Genomic DNA, 22,618 nt, shown 5'->3' with positions numbered 1-22,618 from the left:
TCTCGCATTGTGATAAAACAACCGTACACAGAGCCATCGGATTTTGAATGACGTAATCCTACTACTAATATGGGCATGTGGACGCCCAAATTTGAAATTTGTTTTATTATCGATTTCATATTTTGTAAAACTTTAAGGAATTTTTTTATTGACAAACTCAAGAATTTCAAAGAGAGCAATGGCAACGTTGTACAGAAAAAACATTTTTATCTCCAGCGCGCGGGGCTTTGTATCGGAAATTCTAAAGGGATATGCTCAATTTAAAACTATTTGGGGATATTGATATTGAGCTGAATTTTATGGTTTAAGTGCGAAGAAAGTGATATTTAATAAATAAAAGTAACAGACAAAATATTAAAAAAATACCCCTTCGGACGTAATTTAAAATCTGAAACCTTTCAGATTTTTTTATTACTATATTTATGGTTAAACAAAGTATTTTACTTTTCTAACAAAAGCGTGCAGAATTAACAACTGTATTAAAATGATAAAACTGATTAGAATTAAATATGCCTTTGGCAACGGCGTTTTCCTTGTGAATATTGACAAAATTTTAACTTACATGCAAACTCTCATCCTCAAAATTTTTACTAAGAATATATTTTTACTGCGAAATACGTATTATGCTTAATGCTACTATTCGTTTTCGTAAGTAAGCCAATAAAGGCTTCGATGAATCCCAGTTTGAAAAAGCATACATTCTTTGAACTGTTATTTGATCAAATGTAAAGGTAAATAGTTTTTTTCCTAATAAAGTAACGAACACAAACGTAATAAACATAGTTTACTTGTTACTTTCAATTTTTCTTCCCTTAGTTTTATCAAATTCTAAACAAATTCAGAATTTTTAGTGCTAATTTCCATTTAAATAGTTATTTAGATATCTTTTTATAACTTTAATAAGAAACGAATTTTATATATATATGAAATAGTTTAGATGTTAGTGGCGTAAGTTGTTAATGATGATAGTTGATTCATGAAGAATTTGATGCAGTTGGGGCAAACTAGACACTTTTTCTCTGGATAAACCATTTTTGATGAAGACACAACTAACTAGTTCTCAAATTATGCTTTGTTTTCCGGAAACTTTTATATAAGACATTGCAATAAGTAAAGAAAGCATATACAGCAGTCCAGTTAGAGAGACAGAGAGAATGAAACTTATGCGAGATGAAAGATGGATTCAGAATGTTTTAGTTTCAGCTAAACCTTATCCTTCCTGCTTAAATTTAAGCTTTTTTGCTTAAACCTTGCTGCGAAATTTGAAGGCCCACCAGCGGCCGAACTCGTAGTTCGACCTAGGCTTGATTACAGGAGAACAAGTCGGTTGCATGCCGTTTTCGTGGTTTCCCCAATGTTAAACATGGATACTGGCCACTTTCCCTCAGAAAGTTCTCCACGAAGGTAGGCAAGGTCTAGTGCGCGTTGCCGTAAAAAAATAAACCAAAAATCAGCCAAACCGAAATTTTAAATTATTATTGGCTGAAGCTTCATGCAAGTATTTACGTCATTAGCGTTTTGGGATGGATTAATTATGAAACGGAGCAAATTAGAGTGATTAATTATAAGCAGTTTCTAATTTTAGGCCAAGAAGGCGCAAACTAAATCGAGAGTTAAGGAACTATTTGAAAATTTGAGTAGTATTTTGATTTATATGTTTTTTTATCTTAGACACGCACACATATATATATAAAAAGAGAAAATATATGTGAACAATACTGGGCTAGATTCGAAGAGCAATACCCAAGACAATTAAATTAAACATTTTCCTAACTTTTTTTCTCTCCAATGAATTACTTGCCTCATTTTAGAATTAGTTTAATGGTTCTTCTTTCTTTAACAGGTTCCCTAATCACGTATAAAAATGTCTCGGAACTCTAAAACAAAGGAAACAGAATTAACACAATGTCTCTCAAACAATACAATTTCAACAAACAGGAAGAAACGCAGTGATACGGAATCACATATGGAAGTTCCAAAGAATGCCAAGAAGCGACGCAGAGAATCCTCATCACCCGTAGACATTCAGAGGAACGTCAGTAGAAAACGGAAAGATCTAATAATGCCTACTAGCTCGAAATCGAAAGTTTCTACAACCAAAAGCCCATCTGTTCGAAAACGAGATTTGAGGCGTCTTGGGTACTGTCCTAACTCTGGAAACATAAGAGTAAGCAATGTGAAGATAAGCGACATAAATACGATTCGAACGCGACGGAACACATATTCGCTAATTTCGTTACCAGAGGTAAATTATGGAATAAAGAAACGTGTGGTAAGAAGAAGAGGAAGGAAGATCAGGACGATAAAGGTATACTGCCGATTTTGTTTTAGTTCGAACCGGAAGGAAAAATTAATTTAAGAATTTTCCATTTAGAGCACTTTTGAGAAAGGGCTATATTTTCCCTGAAACTATGCATAGTATATAAAAATAATCTGTGACGAAGATTTTTTCGTAGATGCCTTGGACGTTCCACGAAACCTCTTGTATTCTATAACTCTTTGCTGTATGAAATGATCTGACCCACGTAGAACTAATATTTGGTAGCGTAAATGACAATTCGGCCGATGTTTTTCTTTTAATATGATACGACATAGAAGCATACTTAAATTTGCTATTTTTCTTTATTAATTAATTTTAGTTTGTTTTGTTAATGTAATAATCTCGAGGCAGATATCTGTACCATGGCAGTTACATTTAGAGAAATAGATACTTGGCATTTACCTTTTTTTTTATAATGATAGAAGTCTACTCTTTTTGTGCTTACACCTTTCATCCTCCTCGTCCCCAAGAAAAGGCATTATCATGAGCTTAACTTTTCCATGTGCGAATGCATGCTTTTTCTGTCTTGGAAACCCTGACAGTGGATATTAATTCTTTTGCCATAATTAATTTACCATTTGACTCTGTTATCACATTTTTTACAATATTAACTTTTTACCAAAAAGAAAACATGACAACGCACGAAAGTTTCAACTCCGTAAACAACTAACATTCCATTTCAAAAATTAAAACAAAAATTAAATAAATTGAACCCTGACGTTAATAAATGGACAAGCGCCTGATGTCCTATAATGGTGGTAATAATCTGCGTAATATTACTTATGGTGTTATTTTCGATCACTTATTTAATTTCACATAGGATGATTAAAGTTATCTGGAAAAAATTAAAAGGTAGATAGAGGGGACCGAAATAAAACAAATTTTTTAATGGAATTTGTGTGAGGAAATGGTGAACTGAAGTGGTCAAGCCAGCGCCAGAGCGATTGCAACCAAAGCAGTCGCACCCGGACGAATTTAGGAGCGGCAAAACTTACAGACTTTAGAACAAAATCAGCAGCAGAATTTATAAATTGCAAATTATACGGGAAGGCGAAAAGCCTAGCACCGGCCTTGGGTACATGGTGCTACTGAGCGGTAATTAAAAGCATTCTGCTGCTGTAAGTCATGGACAGAAATGGAGCAGCTGCACAAAGACGGTACTCGGGCTCCTTTGATTAGCTGTTCCATTTCAGCTGCAGCCGCATAAATAAGTTACATATTGGCGAGCTCAGATTTCGTATAGCGATGTATTCTACTCTCATTTCGCAAGGGAACGTCGATTTACTCCAGTCGAATGTTTTTATCTGTCCCTCAATGGAGCCCTGTCTCAACAGGACAACATATTCCGTTACAAAAACTGCTTATTTCGGTCCCCTCTATCTGTCTTTACATTTTTATCAGATAATTTTCAATCTCCCTATATAAAAGCTATAACAGGTTGCACTGCAAAATTGTTCTCGATGTCTGGCCTGAAGAAAATTAGCGCGTGATTATAAAATAAATTTTGAAAGGCAGAGCTTCAGTTTTGCTCAATGTCTGTCGGAAGATGAGTTCTAGGCTATGGACAACATCCTGAAAGACGTTGTCTGAACTTATTCTGTAGAGTCATAGGTTTCTCGAAACTGGAAACATGAAAAATGTGCATTGCCTTCGCGGGAACTAAGGACTTTCCAACTGCTAGCTGGCCGTACTTTCAATTACACCGAATGCACGCGATAAGGAACAATAAAATAATTTACAATACTTTATATTCTTTTTATTCAGCAGAGTAAATTTATAAGGTATTTCTCCCGCCTTCCTAGCCTGCCTTCGTGGTGTAATGATCAGCACACTGAACCGGTATTTTAGAGGTCCGTGGTTTGATTGCCGGCGAAGGCGTTTGCTCATTTTTCATCTTGCCTGCTTCCAAAAATATCCTAATGTCTCTAAAGAGGCGCGTGAACAGGGACCCAATCGCCCTTTAAAAAGGAGAGTATATAAGGCACTTCTCCCGCTTTCTTAGCGTGCCTTCGTGATGTAGTGGTTCTGCACGCTGGGCCGATATTTCAGAGGTCCGTGGTTCGATTCCCGGCGAAGGCGGTTACTAAGTTTACACATCTCCTGCTTCTAAAAAATACCTAATGTCTCTACAATGGCGCCAGAACTAAAAGAGTGTTGGATGAGGATTCTCCACACCCAGAATTTGGCGATTGGGTCCCCAAAAAACCTTAGTCTCCCTTTAAAAGGGGGAGTATATAAGGTTTTTCTCCCGCGTTCCTAGCGTGTCTTCGTGGTGTAGTGGTCAGCACAATGAGCCGGTATTTCAGAGGTCCGTGGTTCGATTCCCGGCGAAGGCGTTTGCTCATTTTTCATCTTGCCTGCTTCCAAAATTATCGTAATGTGTTTACAAGTTGACTAGTTAATTTATTCAGCAAAGTAAGTGTAAGTGGTTAGTGTGCTGACTTTGTATATATTTTCTGTATACCAGCTAGATGAAGACGGGAATTCTCATCCGTAAACAAGAATTTAGGTTATATTATGCCACATAATAGCTTGAAATGTTGTTACAGAATTATATTGCTATAAAAACATGGTATCATTGCATTTGTACACATGGAGAGGTGTGAATGAACTTATATGTATTTTTTACTTTTATTTTACACATATTTTACATTTTTTCCATCAGCTCTTTCTCAATTCATAAACTTCAAATTCAAAAATACGTGGCTCCTTAATCTATGGCCTTTTAGAACTGAAAAAGCATTAAATATACCTGGCTTTCAGAGTCTTTGAAGTAACTAATGGCCTTTAAAATTTCCGAAAGGGAGTATAGAGTAATTCTTGTGAGAATCCATTATACTGCTACCTTTTCTGGTACATTTTCATCCATTATACTGCTATATTTTCTGGTTAAAGTATGTTGCTTATGTGTATTTATGTCTTTTTATGTGTATGTCTTATTGTATTTCTAGTTTAACTACCTACCATCTGCAACACCACAACTTGCCTCTTCAATCTGTAATACAATCCTACTAATGCCCTTGTAAGGCCATGTACTTCCCTTTGACAACCTCAATAATCTCCTGGTGCAGCCTCGTGTGGCTCCAGGGAGCTTTTGCTGTAGTTAGAGGAGGGCGTGGAACACATGCCTGTTTAACCTCTGTTAGACACCAGGCGTTCCAGTCCTCCGTAACCTACCTACCTGCCTACATTTTTTGGTGATTCACATTCATTAATTTTTGAATAAAAGTGACTAAAATAATTTTTTGAAGTTTCTATGTTTTCGAGATGACATTAAATTTGACAGATGTTTGGAAACATAAAATATAGTACATCATTTAGCTTTCCAGGTTTACTAAATTTCCTATTAATTTTTTCTCTCCCTGAATGGCATTTACGAATACTTGTTTGCAAAACTTGTGACAAAGGAATGTAGTTCATACGTTTGACATATTAATCAATGTTATTATGAACCTCGCTTGAATAGAAATGATACAAAATTAAACACAGAGCTGGTGAAAATTAGATCATAGAGTTGGGGGAAGTATTTCATGACTGTGTTATACGGGTAAATATACAAGGAAAATATTATTATTATCATAAAAAATAGCCATCGGCTGTAGAAAAACAATCTCTTTGTTTCAATTTGTAACGGATAAATTATGTTAAAGTGTTACTGTTGTTTTTGTTGTTGCTGATGCTCACTTGTCTGACGTATAGTCAGCCCAAGCCCACTAAGTTCTTCGTGGCAAGGAGCGCAAAATTACGCCTGTCGTTGGCAACAGCCTTGAGTACCTTATAGGTGACAGTGTGATTTAGCTGAGTTCCACCCCCAATTTTTATGGAGAGCACCACGGGGAAGAACGTTTCCAAGGGCCTCCCACCCTTTTTCTCCTTCCACAACCTTTCTAGAGGACTTTCAGCTCGCCACATATTTAGAATGCTCCATACCGCACGGACACTATTCATTTACAAACATGCATGCCTACTCCGAGATTCGAACTTCGGGACCTTCGACACGGTAATCAGTGACGCTAAGCACTATACCGGTTGGGCAGCTGAAGTATTAATAGATTAATAACAACATTAGTGTCTACCTGATGAATCCCAAATTGAAATCGTATTTATAATGTACTGTATGATTATACACTTTGTAAATACAAAGAACTCTTTACCTGTTATTTTGAGTCCTTAATGTGTAAGCCCGCAATCGTAAACAATTAAGACTGTTTCTTAGTATGGGTTAATATTTGCATCTTCTTTCAGAACGACGAAATGAGCAGCGAAATAAGCCAACCAGAAAGTATGCAAGAATCAGAGGTTGAGAACGAAACACAATCTCAGCGTGAAATAAGAGAAGAAAGAAGAGAGGAAAGAAGAGTTCATCCTCTCAGTACTTGGGTGTCGAAGGCTGTGAAAGTTATGTCGTCATATATAGTAGCTTGGATATAGAGACATTCTTTTAATGAGATTTCTTCACTCGAAGTTCCCAGTAATGAAAACAGTTTTTCATACGTGTAGATTATTCGTGAAAATAGATTTTATGTATTTTTCTTGTGATAATGCAATTATTTTAGAAAGCAAATAAAATTATTACAAATATCATTGAGATTCAATATTGCAATATTTGAGTTCGCAAGAAAATTTCGTTTTTCTAAAAGAAATAATTTACTGGATCAGTAGTTTTTTAACTTGTTTTTTGAATCAACTTAAATTATGTGAGACTATAAATAGAAGAAATTAAATTATAACAAAAAGATTAAACTATGCTTATAATCAAGAAAGGTAAAAACCTATCCGAATTCATCAAAATAGAGAACGATCAGAGGACACTTACGTACAGACGGAGAAAGGAGCAGAAAAAATTACTTCTAAGGTTTTGTTTTGAGTTCAGTCAACCAGTTAAATTTTTTAGATATTTTGTCTTTTTATATCTCTTGAAGAACAGTGAGAGAAATTCTTTAGAAATGCCCAGGTTATTCGTCAAATGAGACTGTTTACTTAAACATTGTTGATTGATGATACTTACAATTACGAAGCTTTCGAAACAGAGTGAGAGATTTATGAGAATTTTGAAAGTAGAGTTAGAATGGTTTTGAAAACATAAAATTTAATTTTTTATGTGGTACCCTTAGAGCAAAAATCTAAATCAGAAAAATTTCCAGATAATGTCCTATGTCGACCAGGCTCAAATATAAATACTTGGTCATAGTTCCAACTTCAATTTTGTTCATCTATGGAATGTGGGTTGGCCTAATTCAATCTTTGTCTGCATTAAAACGGAAAAAATCGATCTCTAGACAACAAAGATCTCTAGATGACTTTTCAATAACAAATTTGTCATTACAGCTTTATAGGCCTAAAACACCATCTTAATCTACCCATCTTTTTCGCCATATTCAAAGATCTTTTTGATTACTTTCATAGAACTTGATAAAATGTAGCAATATATCATAAAGTGTTTTTAAAAGATTTAACTGTGGAAGTTTTAGAGGAAAAGCTTGAAAACAAGAGAAATGATAATGATGCTGAAGAAATTTTTTCTGCTCCTATAATGGGCATATTCTTGAAACGAAAAAAAAATCAATATTATTTTACTCTCATTCCATTTATTACAGATAATAAAATCAGAGCATTATCGGCTTTAGAAAAAAATCCATCTTATTGACAGTTGTTTGTTTAGATAACTACTTTATGCTGTAATACTTACGTACCGTAGCAGAACAGAAATTTTAAGAATTTTTTTAACAAAGTTCAAAAGTGATAAGGTGGTTTTTCATTATTTAGTAATTTATTATTCAGATGTACAGTGAAACTCGGCTCACGAGCTTAATTCTTTTCTGAAGGCCGTTCGTCGAACGAAATATTCGTAAACGAAACATTTTTCCCATAAGAATTAAGTAAAATAGATTAATTCCTTTCTGGACCACAGATGATTGCTTTTTTAAACTTTTCAATAATACCTCGTGCCTCCAAACCGATGGAAATCATTAAATATAAAAACAGATAAATACGATATTAAACATGTAACATAAACCAAAATAAATCATATTTTAATTTTACTGTACCTATACAAATATGGGAGGAGAACCGGAATTCCTTCAGATCACTGGCTAGACTTGTGTATAGACAGCTCTGGACTGAGGAAATAAACAGTCTTCACGGTAAAGACTAGAGCCATCGTTCATTCGGTGGTGGTTCAGGCTTGACAGGGACCATATGGTACTGTCTTGTCGGAGACCAAAGCTGTGGGGACGTTACATGGTGGATGGTGTGACCGTCTGGGAGGATCCTCTCGTTCGGTGTGGAGAGACGTATGAACTCTGGTTTAAAGTATACTGTTTTAGAAATTAGTACTGCGAGAGAGAGTGGTGCCCCGATCGTGGGAATTTTAACTTAGTTTTCACTGTAGCATTACAAAGTAGTCGGCGTTGGGACCGGCCCTGTGGATCTCTTCGTGATGGTCGCCCGTTGGTCACTTCGCTGGTGACAAAATCTGTGAGGGAAGTTTTCCCAGATCGGTCCTGAGGTTGCGGTTCTATTAAACCTTGAAAGGGAGAATCCTATCTCCCAGGCCAGGGGCCGTCTCCTTGGTGTTAATGCACTTATACAAAGAAGAGTATACGAGAAAGGCGGCATAAATGGGAATGAAGATGCTATAGTTTGGATGCGAAATTTCCTTCCACAAACAGAGATCACTCTCTTTAAAAAGCGTCATCCTTCACCTTTTCTTCATCTCTAAGTCTCACCCGAGTGTGCTTGAGACTCTTTGGATCTTTGTTTTCCTCAAAATTTGTCCAGTGGGATTTGTTATTACCTGTGTTTTAAAATGTTTCCGAAGCGAGACATTTTAAAAACGTTTCTTAGATGATGCTTTTCAAAATGCTTCTAAAGGGGATTGAAATTTCTTATACTGTAGCTTGTTTCTGTTTTATCAGGTACTATGGTTACATGGATGTTTTGCATATTACCCCCTTTTGCGCAAATTTCGCAGACCTGAGAACTATCATTATTTTTCTTTCTTCCCCTTCTGAAGACATTTTTTGCACATTCGTCCTCTGTTGCTGCTTCTGAAGTTGTAATTATTTCTTGTTTAGCTCAGGCTTATCATCCTCTAGTACTATATCCACGTCTTCATTGTCATAGTCCATATTGTTATTTAGAGACACAGTATCATAGATAACAAAACAGTAAGTGTCAAAGTGCTTAAAATCTCTGCGTGCAATCCAATCTGGCCATACTTGTTTCTAGGCTGAAGTTTTCATGCTCCTCTGGGTCACTGCTTGTTAATGAGAGTTAAGCAATGTAAAATGTTACAATCATTTTTAAAGAAGACCTGAATGTTAATTATGCGGCACAGCTTACCTCAAAACACTTTGAATATCATATGTTCTCAGAGTGTTTGCAACTTGAGACACCGTTCGCCATGCGAGGCTTTTTTGTTCAGATAAGCTATTCGTAAAGTGAGAACGTCGTTATCCGAGGCTTCGCTGTCTCTTATAATTTGTGTTATACTTATGAAAAGTTTGGTAACTCATTAACATACAAACTACTTATAATAATGCATACTGAGTACTATTTCCACTCCTTGTTCTTATAAGTCGTTATTTCCATTATGTCATCGACATTTTTTCATCACTTAAATGACACTAATCGAATTTTTACTGTAGCTAGTAATTTAGTTTAAAGGAAAGGACCGGATTTTGGGAAAGCGACTGCAAATAAGAATATGTTTTCTTGCTAAGGAAAAAAGGAATTAATTCCCAATAGCGAAAAATAAAAAAACTGCTAAAAATTGCTGTAAAAAAAAAAAAATAATTATAATATAAATACTTGGATCAAATATCTTTAACAAAAAATTCATAATTATATTAAAAATTGAACAACACATACATAGGAAAACAATCGAAACTTTTAATATAATCTTGAATACGCGAAGTTATAATTAACAGCATTCCTTTTCAGTTGTACATATTTTATTACAGCAAAGCGCTTGCAGTCCACCTTTGGAAGAAATACCTTCATGAAAGTCTTTCTAAAGGAATGTGTACTTTCATTAGAAGTACTTATTCAGGGCGTTCATTACGGAATTCAATGTCCTTATTAATTTTCTAACTGGCAGATACATTATTAATTTTTATTATTTTATGAGAATGATCGTAACATTACGTGTTATATTTTATAATTCTAAAAGTTTTTAAAAATATTACTTCGTAATTTAAAAGCTTAAAACTGTTTAAGAATTTACCAAGTCCTTACTATAACCATGTCCTTACTATATTAAAATAACAATAAATTTTTTAAACTTCGTTTCTTTTATATTTTTTATGGTTTACCCAATTTTGTTTTAAATGCAAAATCCTGTTTTTACCGAATGTAATATTTTTAAACTAGTTTGCTTCATAAATTTGTTTATTTTGAAGAGTAAAGATAGAGAATTTCAAAGTTTATTTCTTTTATTATTACTACGCGATCTCTTAATTAATAAGGAAATATTACATTTATTATATGCAAAAAGAAATCTGCTAGTTCATAGTTGAAAACATACTGATACAGAGGTGCGTTAAGCCGAAAAATTGCACTCTAATTTAATTTGTAATACCTGAATTTTACCATTTATAAATAATTAAAATTATAAAAGTTCAAAACTGGAGACGAAAAACTCACAAACTTATCAAAATTTCAAAGTGACTTTTATTTTAGTAAAATAATTAATGTATTTCAATGGAATTTGACTCAGGTATTTCTTCTTCAAGGTTTCATTAATAATTGAATGCATAAGAGTTCTGAATATTCTTAATAATGAATGAGTTAATAAGAATAACTCTTAATAAAATTAATAACTTTTTAAGCAAACTAAATGATGCTAAACATATATAATCTCAAAATTAAGAAGACATTTGACTATAAACTTTAGGCTTTGAGTTTCTCAATTCCATATATAAAAATGATGTGATTTTACTTCTTGTAGCTCCTGCAGTTCATACAGAAGTAAATGCTAAAAGCAAAACATATGAGAAACTTGTTTTTTATTATTAAAAATTTATGCAGATTCTTAGAAATATTTATTCAGATTTTCAAAAATCATAATTCGAATTAAACTGGCGAAACATAATGTCTAACATAGTAGATGAAGATTTCATTAACCTGAGTACTTTTTCGATTCATGAAGAGTGTATGTGTGTGTGATTATGACAAAGCCTCGAGGGCTATCTGCCTAAGGGGAGGAATGCCTACGTGGAGAACTTTCTAAGGGAAACTGGCTCGTATACACGTTACACATGGGAAAAACCACGAAAACGCTCATGCAGCCAGCCCGTTTGCAGAATTCGAACCTTTGCCCGAACTACTAGCGTTCAGCGACTTTACCGCTCGGCCGTTGGTGGGCCCCGATTCATGAAGAGATGCGAACGTGTAACTCTTGGTAACTAAAAAGGTTGGCTGCTCTGAATTTGCTGATTTTCTTGCTTACATAGTGAATATGAGTTAGTTTCCCACAGAAAAGTTCTCTGCAGAGATATGTTTTCAAAGACGTTAAGACCTCTAAGAAAGACCATAGTGACCTGATTAGTCACCTATGTTTGCAACATAGATGCAAACATAGGTGACTAATCAGGTTGAATGTTTCGATTTTCCCAGTGCGTAAAACGTAAATAAATCAGTTACACATAGCAAACAGCTTTATGATGATATGCTTTCTAAGTGATGATGTGTTCTGTGTGATTAAATTACATACCTAACCACTTCTTTAAGGCGTAAAGGTATTATGAAAGAAAGGTTTTTGTTTCTTGAAGAAGGGAAATATGTAATTTTTCTGCAGCAATACACTGAAAATTTTATTAAACTGGACTATGGATTTGAATTGTTGATTAAAACTTTGCTGACAAATTTTAAACTTTAGTATTTACTCCAAGTGAAAGGGCTGAATTCATTTCAATAGACGAAAGCTGTTTCTCACCTTTTCAGTAACAGATAACTCTAATAATAATAATAATAATAATAATAATAAACAAATATACCGATCAAAACAGGATGGGTATGTTTTGAATGATGAAAACAGTGTCCACCTCTTTTCATTAGCATGGAATTACATCCATAATCAAATTAATTCGCTTCTAAAATGAAAAAACTATTTTAGAATTAAAAACATTTAATTTTAACAGTCATTAATACTGAAATTGGCATGAAAATTTTACATTTGTTATTTTTGGCTGGTTAGGGAAGTGTTTGGAAAGTTGCTTCTATTTAATCTTTTCTATCGATAGCAGTGCTAAACAAAAACTGAATATATTCAGTTATTACTATTATTACATTTTTTGATGCAATACTATGTACTACTATAAGGTATTTCTCCCGCCTTCTTAGCATGCCTTCGTGGTGTAGTGGTCAGCAGGCTCGACGCGAATTCGAGAGGTCCATGGTTCGGGTCCCGGGAAGGGCGTTGCTCATTTTTCCCATCTCCTGCTTCGAAATAACCTAATGTCTCTACAATGGCGCCCAAAATAAAAGGTGGTGAATGATGACCCCTCACCTCCAAGATTTGGCGATTGAGTCCCTTAAAAACCGGGTTGCCCTTTAAAAGGGGGAGTATATAAGGTATTTCTCCCGGTTTCTTAACATACTTTCGCGGTGAAGTGGTCAGCACGGTCGATGCGAATACGAGCGGTCCGTGGTTCGACTCCCGGCGAGGGCATTGCTCATTTTTCACATCTCCAACTTCGAAGTAACCTAATGTCTCTGCACTACTTATTAATGCAATACTAAGTAAGATACTAAGGTAATTTAGTATTTTATTTTGTATAAGCGACAGTTTTTATTTAGATGACTTAGTCTTTACTAAGGTGACTTAGTATTTTATTTTGTACAAATGACAGTTTCAACATGCAGTTTAAACTGGAAAAGTTGCATTAATCGAAAATAGCAAAATTTGAAGGAGATATATGTTTTTGTTCCTGCCCTCTATACACGAATGCCAGCTTCCTTTATAAAGCTCATCAAGAATGTGTTGCTTCCCTTAAACCCATTGACCATATCGTTGTTTTGTCATAGTCAGCTAATCCAAATCTCGAAGAAGAAAATGTTAGAATTTATATTAAATTGCTAGGCATCAGTAAAATTTGGTGGTATTTATATCTTTCATGAATTTGGGTTGAATTCTTTGAAATTCTATATTATATAATAAGTTTTAACTATTCAAAACAAAAGCATTGATTAATTTTAGAGATAAATCGAAAAATGATAGAAATTATTTTGAAACAAATACTTGTCTGTTTTCACATTAGGCTGTGAAAATGCATTCAAACTATTCCTCAGCGTTCTATTCAACGTACTGAGTGTCGATAAATTCATCATACATGATGCTTCTTTTAAATCGAAATCCAGTCATACTTCTGGAGAATAAAGATCATTTCGAATACCACCAACAGCAATAAAAAAACAACAGCTTATTTACTGCATTATGCATTGGCAGTAGTAGCCCATGTGAAATATTTGAAATTTACTATACTATCGCTCAAAGGGAGCCAAATGTTATGGCAACACTTCGTTAGAACGTTTTGACGGTACGAAAAAATGCCGAATTGAATGCCTAGAAATTGAATACCATAGGCATATTATTTTGGCATATAAAATTGTTTATCTGAATGTTCTCATATGCAAGTATAGTTAAAGGACTGTATGTATTGTACATATCTCCGTATAATAAAGAAAAAAATCTGATGTGTACACCACATGACTTCCTTGCACGGAATATTAAATTATACGCATTTTTTCTTGCATTTCATTTAAATTTCTTGGATTGAATTAAATCTGCTTCGCCGACAGAGCATAAAACCCCCAATAGAATAAATGCATTCTTTAAAATTCACTCTATTTGTTTACCATAGCGACATTCCGGCGCTAGGTTCACTTAACAGTATTATATTTCGTTCATATTATAACTGTGTTTATGTCTATGTCTTATCAATCATAGTGATAAGCAATCGACTATTAACTGCCTTTACCAATATATTATACTTGACTTTTAAATGCTTGAGGAATCGAGTAAGTTGTATCCAATAATATAGAAGTACTTGTGCACATGCTGTGCTAGAACTCAGAGATTACTAGCGACGGAGTCTCCTGTACCGCCGTCCGTAGAATAAGTAAACTTTGATCAAATGAGGCGTCATGTGGCGCCATCTATTAGTAGGGATGAGAAGCATTTTAGTTGGCTGGAGCTCTAGTTGCGCCATCTCTTGCTCATATAACTCAGAATGCACAAAATTTATATCATTTAAAGAATTATCTAATCGTTGCCACATGTTCTATTCAAATACTATAATAAAGCTAGAACGATGTATAAAAGAAATTAAGCAAACAAAACAAAAAAGAAACAGTTTTTCACAGACGATTGAGTATTTTACATTCAATTAATTCAGTTCTCACTTCGCGACAAGCCAAAAATACATAAAAACTCAAAATATCTGTATTAAAAATTACGAAGTAAATCTTAAAACACTTATTTCCTCGAAAAAATTCCAGAAAGCATGATTTAATTCGCAATAATGAATGAAGGCGTTATCTTTGTTGTTGCGAAGCTAAGTGTCTCTAGATTGGCAACAAATCCACTATTCTGCTGTTTCAAATGTAAACAATCAATGGCCGCCATCAAAAAAATTATTAGGCTTAGCGGCACTTAAGCAACTTTAAAATTGTTGATAATTCTAAAAATATTGCATACAGATTTACTAAAGGCATAACAGCCTTAACTGGAAGATAAGAACAACATAATTCAATCATTTTTAAAGCAAAAAATGCACAATTTACAAACATATAAGAGTGAAGAAACTGAGATAATTGAGCCGGGTAATAGAGGGGATATATATATATAAATATATTTATATACATTTGGTGAGGCCGATCGCAACCAAAATGAGAGGTGCACATCTACATGTTATAGCAGTCCTGTATACAAAATTTCAACGTTCTGAGGCTACTCGTTTTTGAGTTATGCGAGATACATACATACGTACGTATGTATGTATCTCATACGTACATACGTATGTATGTATACATACATACGTATACATACATACGTACATACGTCTCACGTATACGTACATACGTACATACATACATACGTCTCATACATACATACGTATGTATGTATCTGTGCATACATACGTACGTATGTATGCACAGATGCCACGAAAAAATGTCTTTAGAATTCATTTTAAATCAGTTTTATAATTTTTTTGGAGGAAAAAAAAGTCCCTTATTCTGTCCTTACGTACAGATGTTACGCAAAAGCATCGTTTAATTGCATTCGATAGTTGTCAAAATGGATATTTTCGTTGAAATATGCTACCTGAAATTTTTCGCGATTTCAATACTTCCTTTTTACTTCGTACAAGGAAGTAAAAAGGGTAACCAAGACTCCATTTTTGAACTCGAGATTACTAATTCATAACTTAACTCAACAATGTGCGTCTGCGATACTTCATCAAAGAGTAAGTCATTGGCGACATTATGATGAGCAGTTAACTGGTCATTTTGGTGTTGGCGACAATTTTCAAAATCGCTCCAAGGCCGTAACTTATATTAAAATTTTGCCCAAAAGAATACGGTTGTTGAATATTGATTAAAGAACAGTGTTTTAGTATAGTTTCAATTTACACAAGTAAACATTTAGTTTTAATAATTAACATAAAATGGCAGAATTAGAAAAATATAAAAAATCAGAAACAGACATTAGATCTATAATTACGAAACATGTCAGTAAAACTGATAATTTACGGAAAGATGAAGCAATTGATATTCGCGTAAAATTAGATGAGATTAAGGATTTAAGGAATCAGAAGCTAGAGAAAGATATTAGCTTAAAATCATTAGATAAAAAAAATATTTAAGTTAACTGATGTAAAGATATAGAAAATGAAGTTGTAGCAACCGAAGAATATTCCGAAAAAATAGTTAAATACAAAAGGAAAATTTCCCGTTTTATTAGAGAAACCGAAATTAAACAGAATAAAAAGTCTGTTGAATCAATAACGGGAGCTGATTTTCGTTTTGCAAATAATTCTAATAAATTTAGATTACCGAAATTGTTAATATCACAATTTTGTGGGTGAATGCAGCAACTTTTTGGAATTTTTGAGTCAGTTTGAAAATGTTATTCATAACACTGATAATTTAAGTAAAATCGAGAAATTTAGTTACTTGAAAATATTTCTGGGTGGACTACATTAAATTCTATGTTTAGTTTTTACCTTAATTAATGAAAATTATACCATTGTGTTTAATTGTGGACCGAAAGATTTGGAAGAAGGAACATAATTATAAATGGTAACATGACTAAGTCACAGAATTTAGAACCGGTAAAAATTTCTAACAGTGATAAAGCGTTAAGGAATCTGTACGACGATCTTGAAACAAATATTAGGTCATCGAAAATTTTGCTTATGGACAGTTATTATGCTCAATTATTTTGAAATTAAGTCCCGAAGATATGAATTTAGATTTCAATCGAAAACGATCATCAAAAAAGGGATTTGTTCAAGAACTGTGAACGTTCATTAAGGATGCAGTTGAATGCGTCAGATTACATCTATGTTGCATAATTCTATGAGGGCCAAAAATACAAATTTCTCTAAATTCGAAACAAATGAGAAAAGGTCAAATAATTATATCCCAACAGCTGCAGCATTTGCAGTTAATTTTAAATGTAGTTGTTTATTCTGTAATATTAATCATGATTCTTTTCATTGAAGTAATAAATCTGTGCGGAAGAAAAGAACAAAACTGAAGAATGAAGGTCGTTGTTTTAATTGTTTTCGGCATTTTCGTGTTAGTTCTCAATGTAGAATCAAATCTGAACCGTGTAAAAAATGCAAAGGAATATATTATCATACATCAGTTTGTCTGCCGAAAACAAAAACAACTGGAACTGTTTCTAATTCAAATTCTGGTTCTCAGAATTAGTCTTTGAGAGAAAATGCTTCTCATTTAAATACTGGAAACTAAAAAATAAATAAGGTTTTATTACAAACTTGTGCAGCAAAAATAAATTCCCCTTTCAAATCGGAGAATGTAACTGTATTATTAGATAGTGTTTCTGCGAAGTCTTTTTCACATAAAGAGGTTGTAAGCTAAGTTGCTAATGTTAGAAAAGAGAAACTGTAGGCATTCACTTTCGATTCTATTATATATATATATATATATATATATATATATATATATTTAAAATCCAATTGAAAAACTTACTTACTAGGCACTAGGGTGGAGCTAGCAAATACTGACGATTCGCAAAAAGGCATCAACCTCGAACTCTTAATTACTGATAATGTCACAAATGCCTGTGTCTCTTTTCCGAACAACGCAGTAAACAAATTATGTTCGTAAATTGAGTATTTGAAACAGATGTCTTTCCCTAGCTTGGGATCAAGGGTTACATTTAATTGGAGCGGATGTCTTTTGAGGTGTAAATACGGAAAATAAAAAACAAATTTCATAAGTCTTGCACTGTATTAAAACTATATTTGAGAACAATCTCAGCGGACGACCAGTGTCAGATTGGCCAAAGAAATCGAGCCTGGTAGGAAACAATATGCCGGTCCTAAGGCCCCATATGAAGTGTCATTATACATATAAGTTACCATTGTAATCAACATCATAAAAATCATTTCATAAAATAATCGTAAAAAATATCTCAAAGCTTTCAGATTTTATATTGCGCCCAAAGGGGCGTTTATTAACATTTTGTGTGTTACCTTTATTTATTAAATATCATATTCTTCGCACTTAAACCATAAAATTCAATTCAACAGGAATATCACAAAATATTTAAAACAGCATATCTTTAGAATTTCAGATACACAGTCTTGCACGCTGCAGATTAAAAAAAAAAAAAATTATTGTACAATGTTGCTATAGCTCGCTTTGAAATCTTTCAGTTACTTAATCAAAAACTCACAAATGCTTTACAAAATATGAAATAGATAATAAAACAAATTCCAAATGTGGGCTTCCAGATGCCCATATTCGGGTGGTGATATACGTTATATAAAATTTGATGGCTCTAAGTACCGTTGTTTTATCACAATACGAGAAACATACATACATTTATGCAAATTCTTCGTTATTTAAGTTCTTTAAATATAATACAAGGCTCTACTATTTGGTGGCAACATTTTAAAAAGTGATTATAGTGAATAAACGCAAAATGCCAAAGCGAAATTAATAGCCCATCGGAGAAAATTGGCCCTTTGGGCAAAAAATGTATATTTGCAGAAAAATAACACTTTATTCATATATGTGTGTGTGTGGGTGTACGCGCGTATGTGTGTGTGCAAATAAACCACAAACAATAAATAACAGTGACCAAATAATTATATAAACAAAACAGCGGTTGATTCATAATCAACTATTTAAATATTTTTTAATTCTAGGCGCCTGGGCAAATATTTCCTTCATTATATCTTCAATTTTTGCTTTAGCCAAAATATGCATCTCTATGTGTATCAATAGCAATGACTTTAAATTAGCTTAAATTAGCTTGCTTCATAGTACTTATTAATCTACTTTTTACAATTTTTAATTTTGAGACAGCTCTTTCGCATTCAACTTACAAGGTATTTCTCCCACTTCCCTAGCGTGCCTTCGTGGTGTAGTGGTCAGCCCACTGGGCCGGTATTGGAGAGGTCTGTGGCTCGATTCCCGGCTAAGGCGGTTGCTAATTTTTCATCTCTCTGGCTTCCAAAAAAACCCTAATGACTCTACAGTGGCGCCTGAACTTAAAAGGTTGTGGATGATGATTCTCCACACCCAGGATTTAGCGACTAGGTGCCCTAAAACCCTAGTCGCCCTTTAAAAAGGGGAGTATATAAGGTATTTCTCCCACTTCCCTAGCGTGCCTTCGTAGTGTAGTGGTCAGCACACTGGGTCGGTATTCCAGAGGTCTGTGGTTCGATTCCCGGCGAAGGCGATTGCTAATTTTTCATCTTGCCTGCTTAAAAAAATACCTAATGTCTCTGCAAACTTGCGTTATAGATAGGTTGAGTACAGACTTATAAGCAAATACATTGGATTTTGCGTTACTATATAAATTATATTTCAAGAGTAATTTATATACCTACAAGACGCAATTTTTCCAAAATTTTCTTTTAGCTTTGGATGAATGCTCATTAATAGAGAAAGCACTTTCTCCTTCTGACTCTGTATCAGACTCAAAATAATGATTTCCTAATGAAGTTTTTAGTATTTCCCATTTACTTACTAAGTCCTGATTTACCCCTGCATAGTGCCCTAAAATATAGGTAAATAGTCAAAAGAGTTCAGCGACGATGTCTTCGAAAAGTTTTGGGGATCGAGAAGAGACACTTTTGTCTTCATACAACTTCCTGTGCTATTCAGACCTACTTTCCATTGATGAAATGGTGTTATCCGTTATAAAATCAAAGAAAGTAACTTCGAATTGGACAAGGCAATTGAAATTGTAGTCGAACGATTCTTCGTAGTCCATTTGCTTCACTTTTCGACATCTTCTAGCAAGTAGTTGTACTTCTATAATTATATCATAACCCAGCTTTCCTAGCTTATTGTTGGAATCCGTTGCAAACGATTTTGATGCGTTAAATAGTAAATCAAAGTTGCCAGAAATGGCTTTTAAAGAGCTTGTATCCTCCCTAACCATAATATATGCTAGGATGTTGTGGAGCTTATTTTGAAGCAGAAGACATGAAAATGAGCAATGCCCTCGCCGGGACTCGAACCTGGACCTCTCGAATACGCGACGAGTGTGCTAACCGTTACACCGCGAAGGCATGCAGACAGGTGGGAGAAAATGCCTTATAATGCAATCTAATCATTTAGTCTGAAAATAATTTGTTACTGGCTCAGTATATTGAAATATTTTCAAATATACGCGAGGAGTTAAAATTATTCTAAAAGTTGATATTTTGTCCAAAATAGATTTTTCCCTTTGTCGTATCTGGACATCTTGTATATCATTGGAAGCAATCCTTTTGAGTGCAAATATTAATTCTATCAATCTCTCATTCCTCTATTAACAAAAATACTGAGCCGCCGAACTGTTTGTTTCTTTGTAGAAAGTCAACCATTTTCTATTACTTCCGTTAGGATAATAGAACATTAGATGAGGAAGAAAAGGCAAATATTTTGAAGATGAAGATTGGCAGGGATGTTTGCTAATAAAATCCTGTCGATCTTGAGCTGCTGTCAGCCGTGCAAAATAGAAAGCCGACAAATATGGAAAGAACGATAATGCTGTTGCTATGTAATATTTTGTAAATTGGTTATGTCTGTTGTAAGCAGCGCCGAATTGTCCTCACATGTATTTGATATTTCAGCTTCAAATGTTTTGAAGTGGTGGCCTTTTCTTCTTGTTGTTTGCGCAGCAATTGTCGTGTTAGAAGGTGCTAGTTTTGAAAATCCAGGGTACATATCCGTCATTTTTTAGCAATGTTTTGCAGAATCCTTCATTAGTTTTTGTCTTCATTAGTCTCGAAGTTTCTGTGCACCTCCTTTGAGTTTTCGTTTATAAATTCTAAATATCTAAAGCGTAATGTAAAAAATTCAATTGCAATATTTTTATCATCAACTTGCATTATTCAGTGACATAGTATAAGTCACTAGAGAATCGTTTTTAATTACAGTTATAATGCAATATTTTCAATTTCGCAATTAAATTAGAAACGTGAGAGTACTATATTTTCATGAACGCTATTGACTACTGTCGACTATAGGCTCTACTCTACCCCTAATTTACAGCCTACAGCTACCGTATCTCATGTAAGTTTGAGTGCGATATGCGGCCGTCTCATTCATGTGTCCCTCACGCTCAGGGCTGTCTCGCCGAGTCATCTGTGTCGATTTAATCGTTCGAGTTTCTTGATTGTCTCGAAATCGCTCCGGCACACCAGGCATCTGCCCGGTCGCCCGCCGGCCCTATCCGCAATTGATTTGGACCAATATCTGACGACTTCCACATTGCTGATTGACGAATAACTACCCCGATGATTTAATTTCTTTTGCTGGACTTATTTATGGACCTCTTCGCTTATCGTCTCTCTGATGCTATTGTTAATGCTAATTTCTTGTTTTTCGATAGACTAGGATAGGGCTTCGGCCCAGAAACCCATGCCTCGCGGTCTGCGGCATATTTTTCCTCTTTCCTGCTTCCAAAAAGTACATAATGTCTCTACAATGTCAGTGAAAGTGCATTATTTGTTTCTGAATCGGTATCTGTTAATAAAACTTCAATTGATTTATTGCGAAAGTCGACACATTGAATGCTGAAGACATTAAGCAGGCCGTTTAAAGTTCAGATTTCATAAGTGTCCACATAGCGCAAGAGTATCCTCGAAATATTCCAGAATAAATATGAGAATGTTTCAAGAAAGTTCAATAATTTTCCTGTTTTATACTAGAATGTATGAAGAAATTCCCATTGTCAGCTTGTTTCCATATACCAGGAATACTCCCAGAAATATCGAAGACATACAAACAGATATATATTCTGTCCTCTTATGACTGTTTAACGATTTGTTTGGTTCCTTTGTGCAAGATGCCGACCAAGGCTTGGTATCTTTTCGAAGAATATGCGAACGAATATTTTACAATGTAGAAGAATAATTCCGTGAAATAAATACAACTAGAATGCTTCAAAAATAATCTCTCCAGTATATTAGAACAAAATTCCAAATTTGAGTGTGTTAAAAACACTCTAGGAATATTTTCTAAAGTCATAAAATGTTTCTCGGGGATATGAATATAATGCATTAAATCATTTGCGAAATTTTGAGATGACATGGTATAAAAAAACGTACGTGAGGCACAGCACTATTTATTCTGTTACTCAAAACTATAAAAGTTGCTGTAAAACGAATTAATTAATACTATTAACGCTATAAAATATTTTTTGAATACAAATAAAATAATTCCTTTGTAGTGAAAAGTACTGTAAATTTATTTTAAAAACATACTCAAAATAATAATTCTAAACTTTGGAATAAAGCAACGAAAACTAAATTAGCATCTTTGGTTAGAAGGGTCAGTTTTTGCAGAATTTAGAGGAACCAAGAAAATATTTAAAAATATAACTCAGTCTCAACCATAGAACGTGATAGAAGAGGAGTTATTATTTTAAAGTATATATATATATATATTTGTTGAAAATCGTAATCTAAATTGACCTTTAATTTAATAATAAGTGCTTTGGCATTTTAAAATAAATTTGAGATCATCAGCATAAAATCAGCATACGACATTTTTAAGCAAGTTGCTGTAAATATGCGACTCTTGTTTTTGATCAATTGTTCT

The 22,618-nt window shown here is 34.0% G+C and overlaps 1 protein-coding gene across 3 annotated transcripts in view; it reads left to right on the top strand.

The window, feature by feature from the left end:
- The window catches only part of LOC118187556 (uncharacterized), a 61,862-nt gene extending 54,964 nt beyond the window's left edge, over window positions 1-6,898 (top strand). For 2 of the 3 annotated variants that reach the window (XM_085812390.1, XM_035357797.2), the window contains exons 3-4: window positions 1,844-2,308; window positions 6,566-6,898. In XM_085812390.1, the coding sequence (XP_085668516.1) occupies window positions 1,865-2,308; window positions 6,566-6,751 (630 nt within the window). In that variant the 5' untranslated portion in view covers window positions 1,844-1,864 and the 3' untranslated portion in view covers window positions 6,752-6,898. Of the gene's footprint in view, window positions 1-552; window positions 732-1,843; window positions 2,309-6,565 lie in introns of those variants that run through there. The other variant, XM_035357799.2, reaches the window with a different exon arrangement.
- The last annotated feature ends 15,720 nt before the right edge of the window (window positions 6,899-22,618 follow it).

This window comes from Stegodyphus dumicola, chromosome 3, assembly GCF_044657685.1.
Source record: "Stegodyphus dumicola isolate Sdum_Otavi_A_Nest chromosome 3, ASM4465768v1".
Taxonomy (NCBI): domain Eukaryota; kingdom Metazoa; phylum Arthropoda; class Arachnida; order Araneae; family Eresidae; genus Stegodyphus; species Stegodyphus dumicola.
The sequence above is the reverse complement of the archived record's forward strand: the minus strand, read 5'-3'. Positions and strand labels throughout refer to the sequence as shown.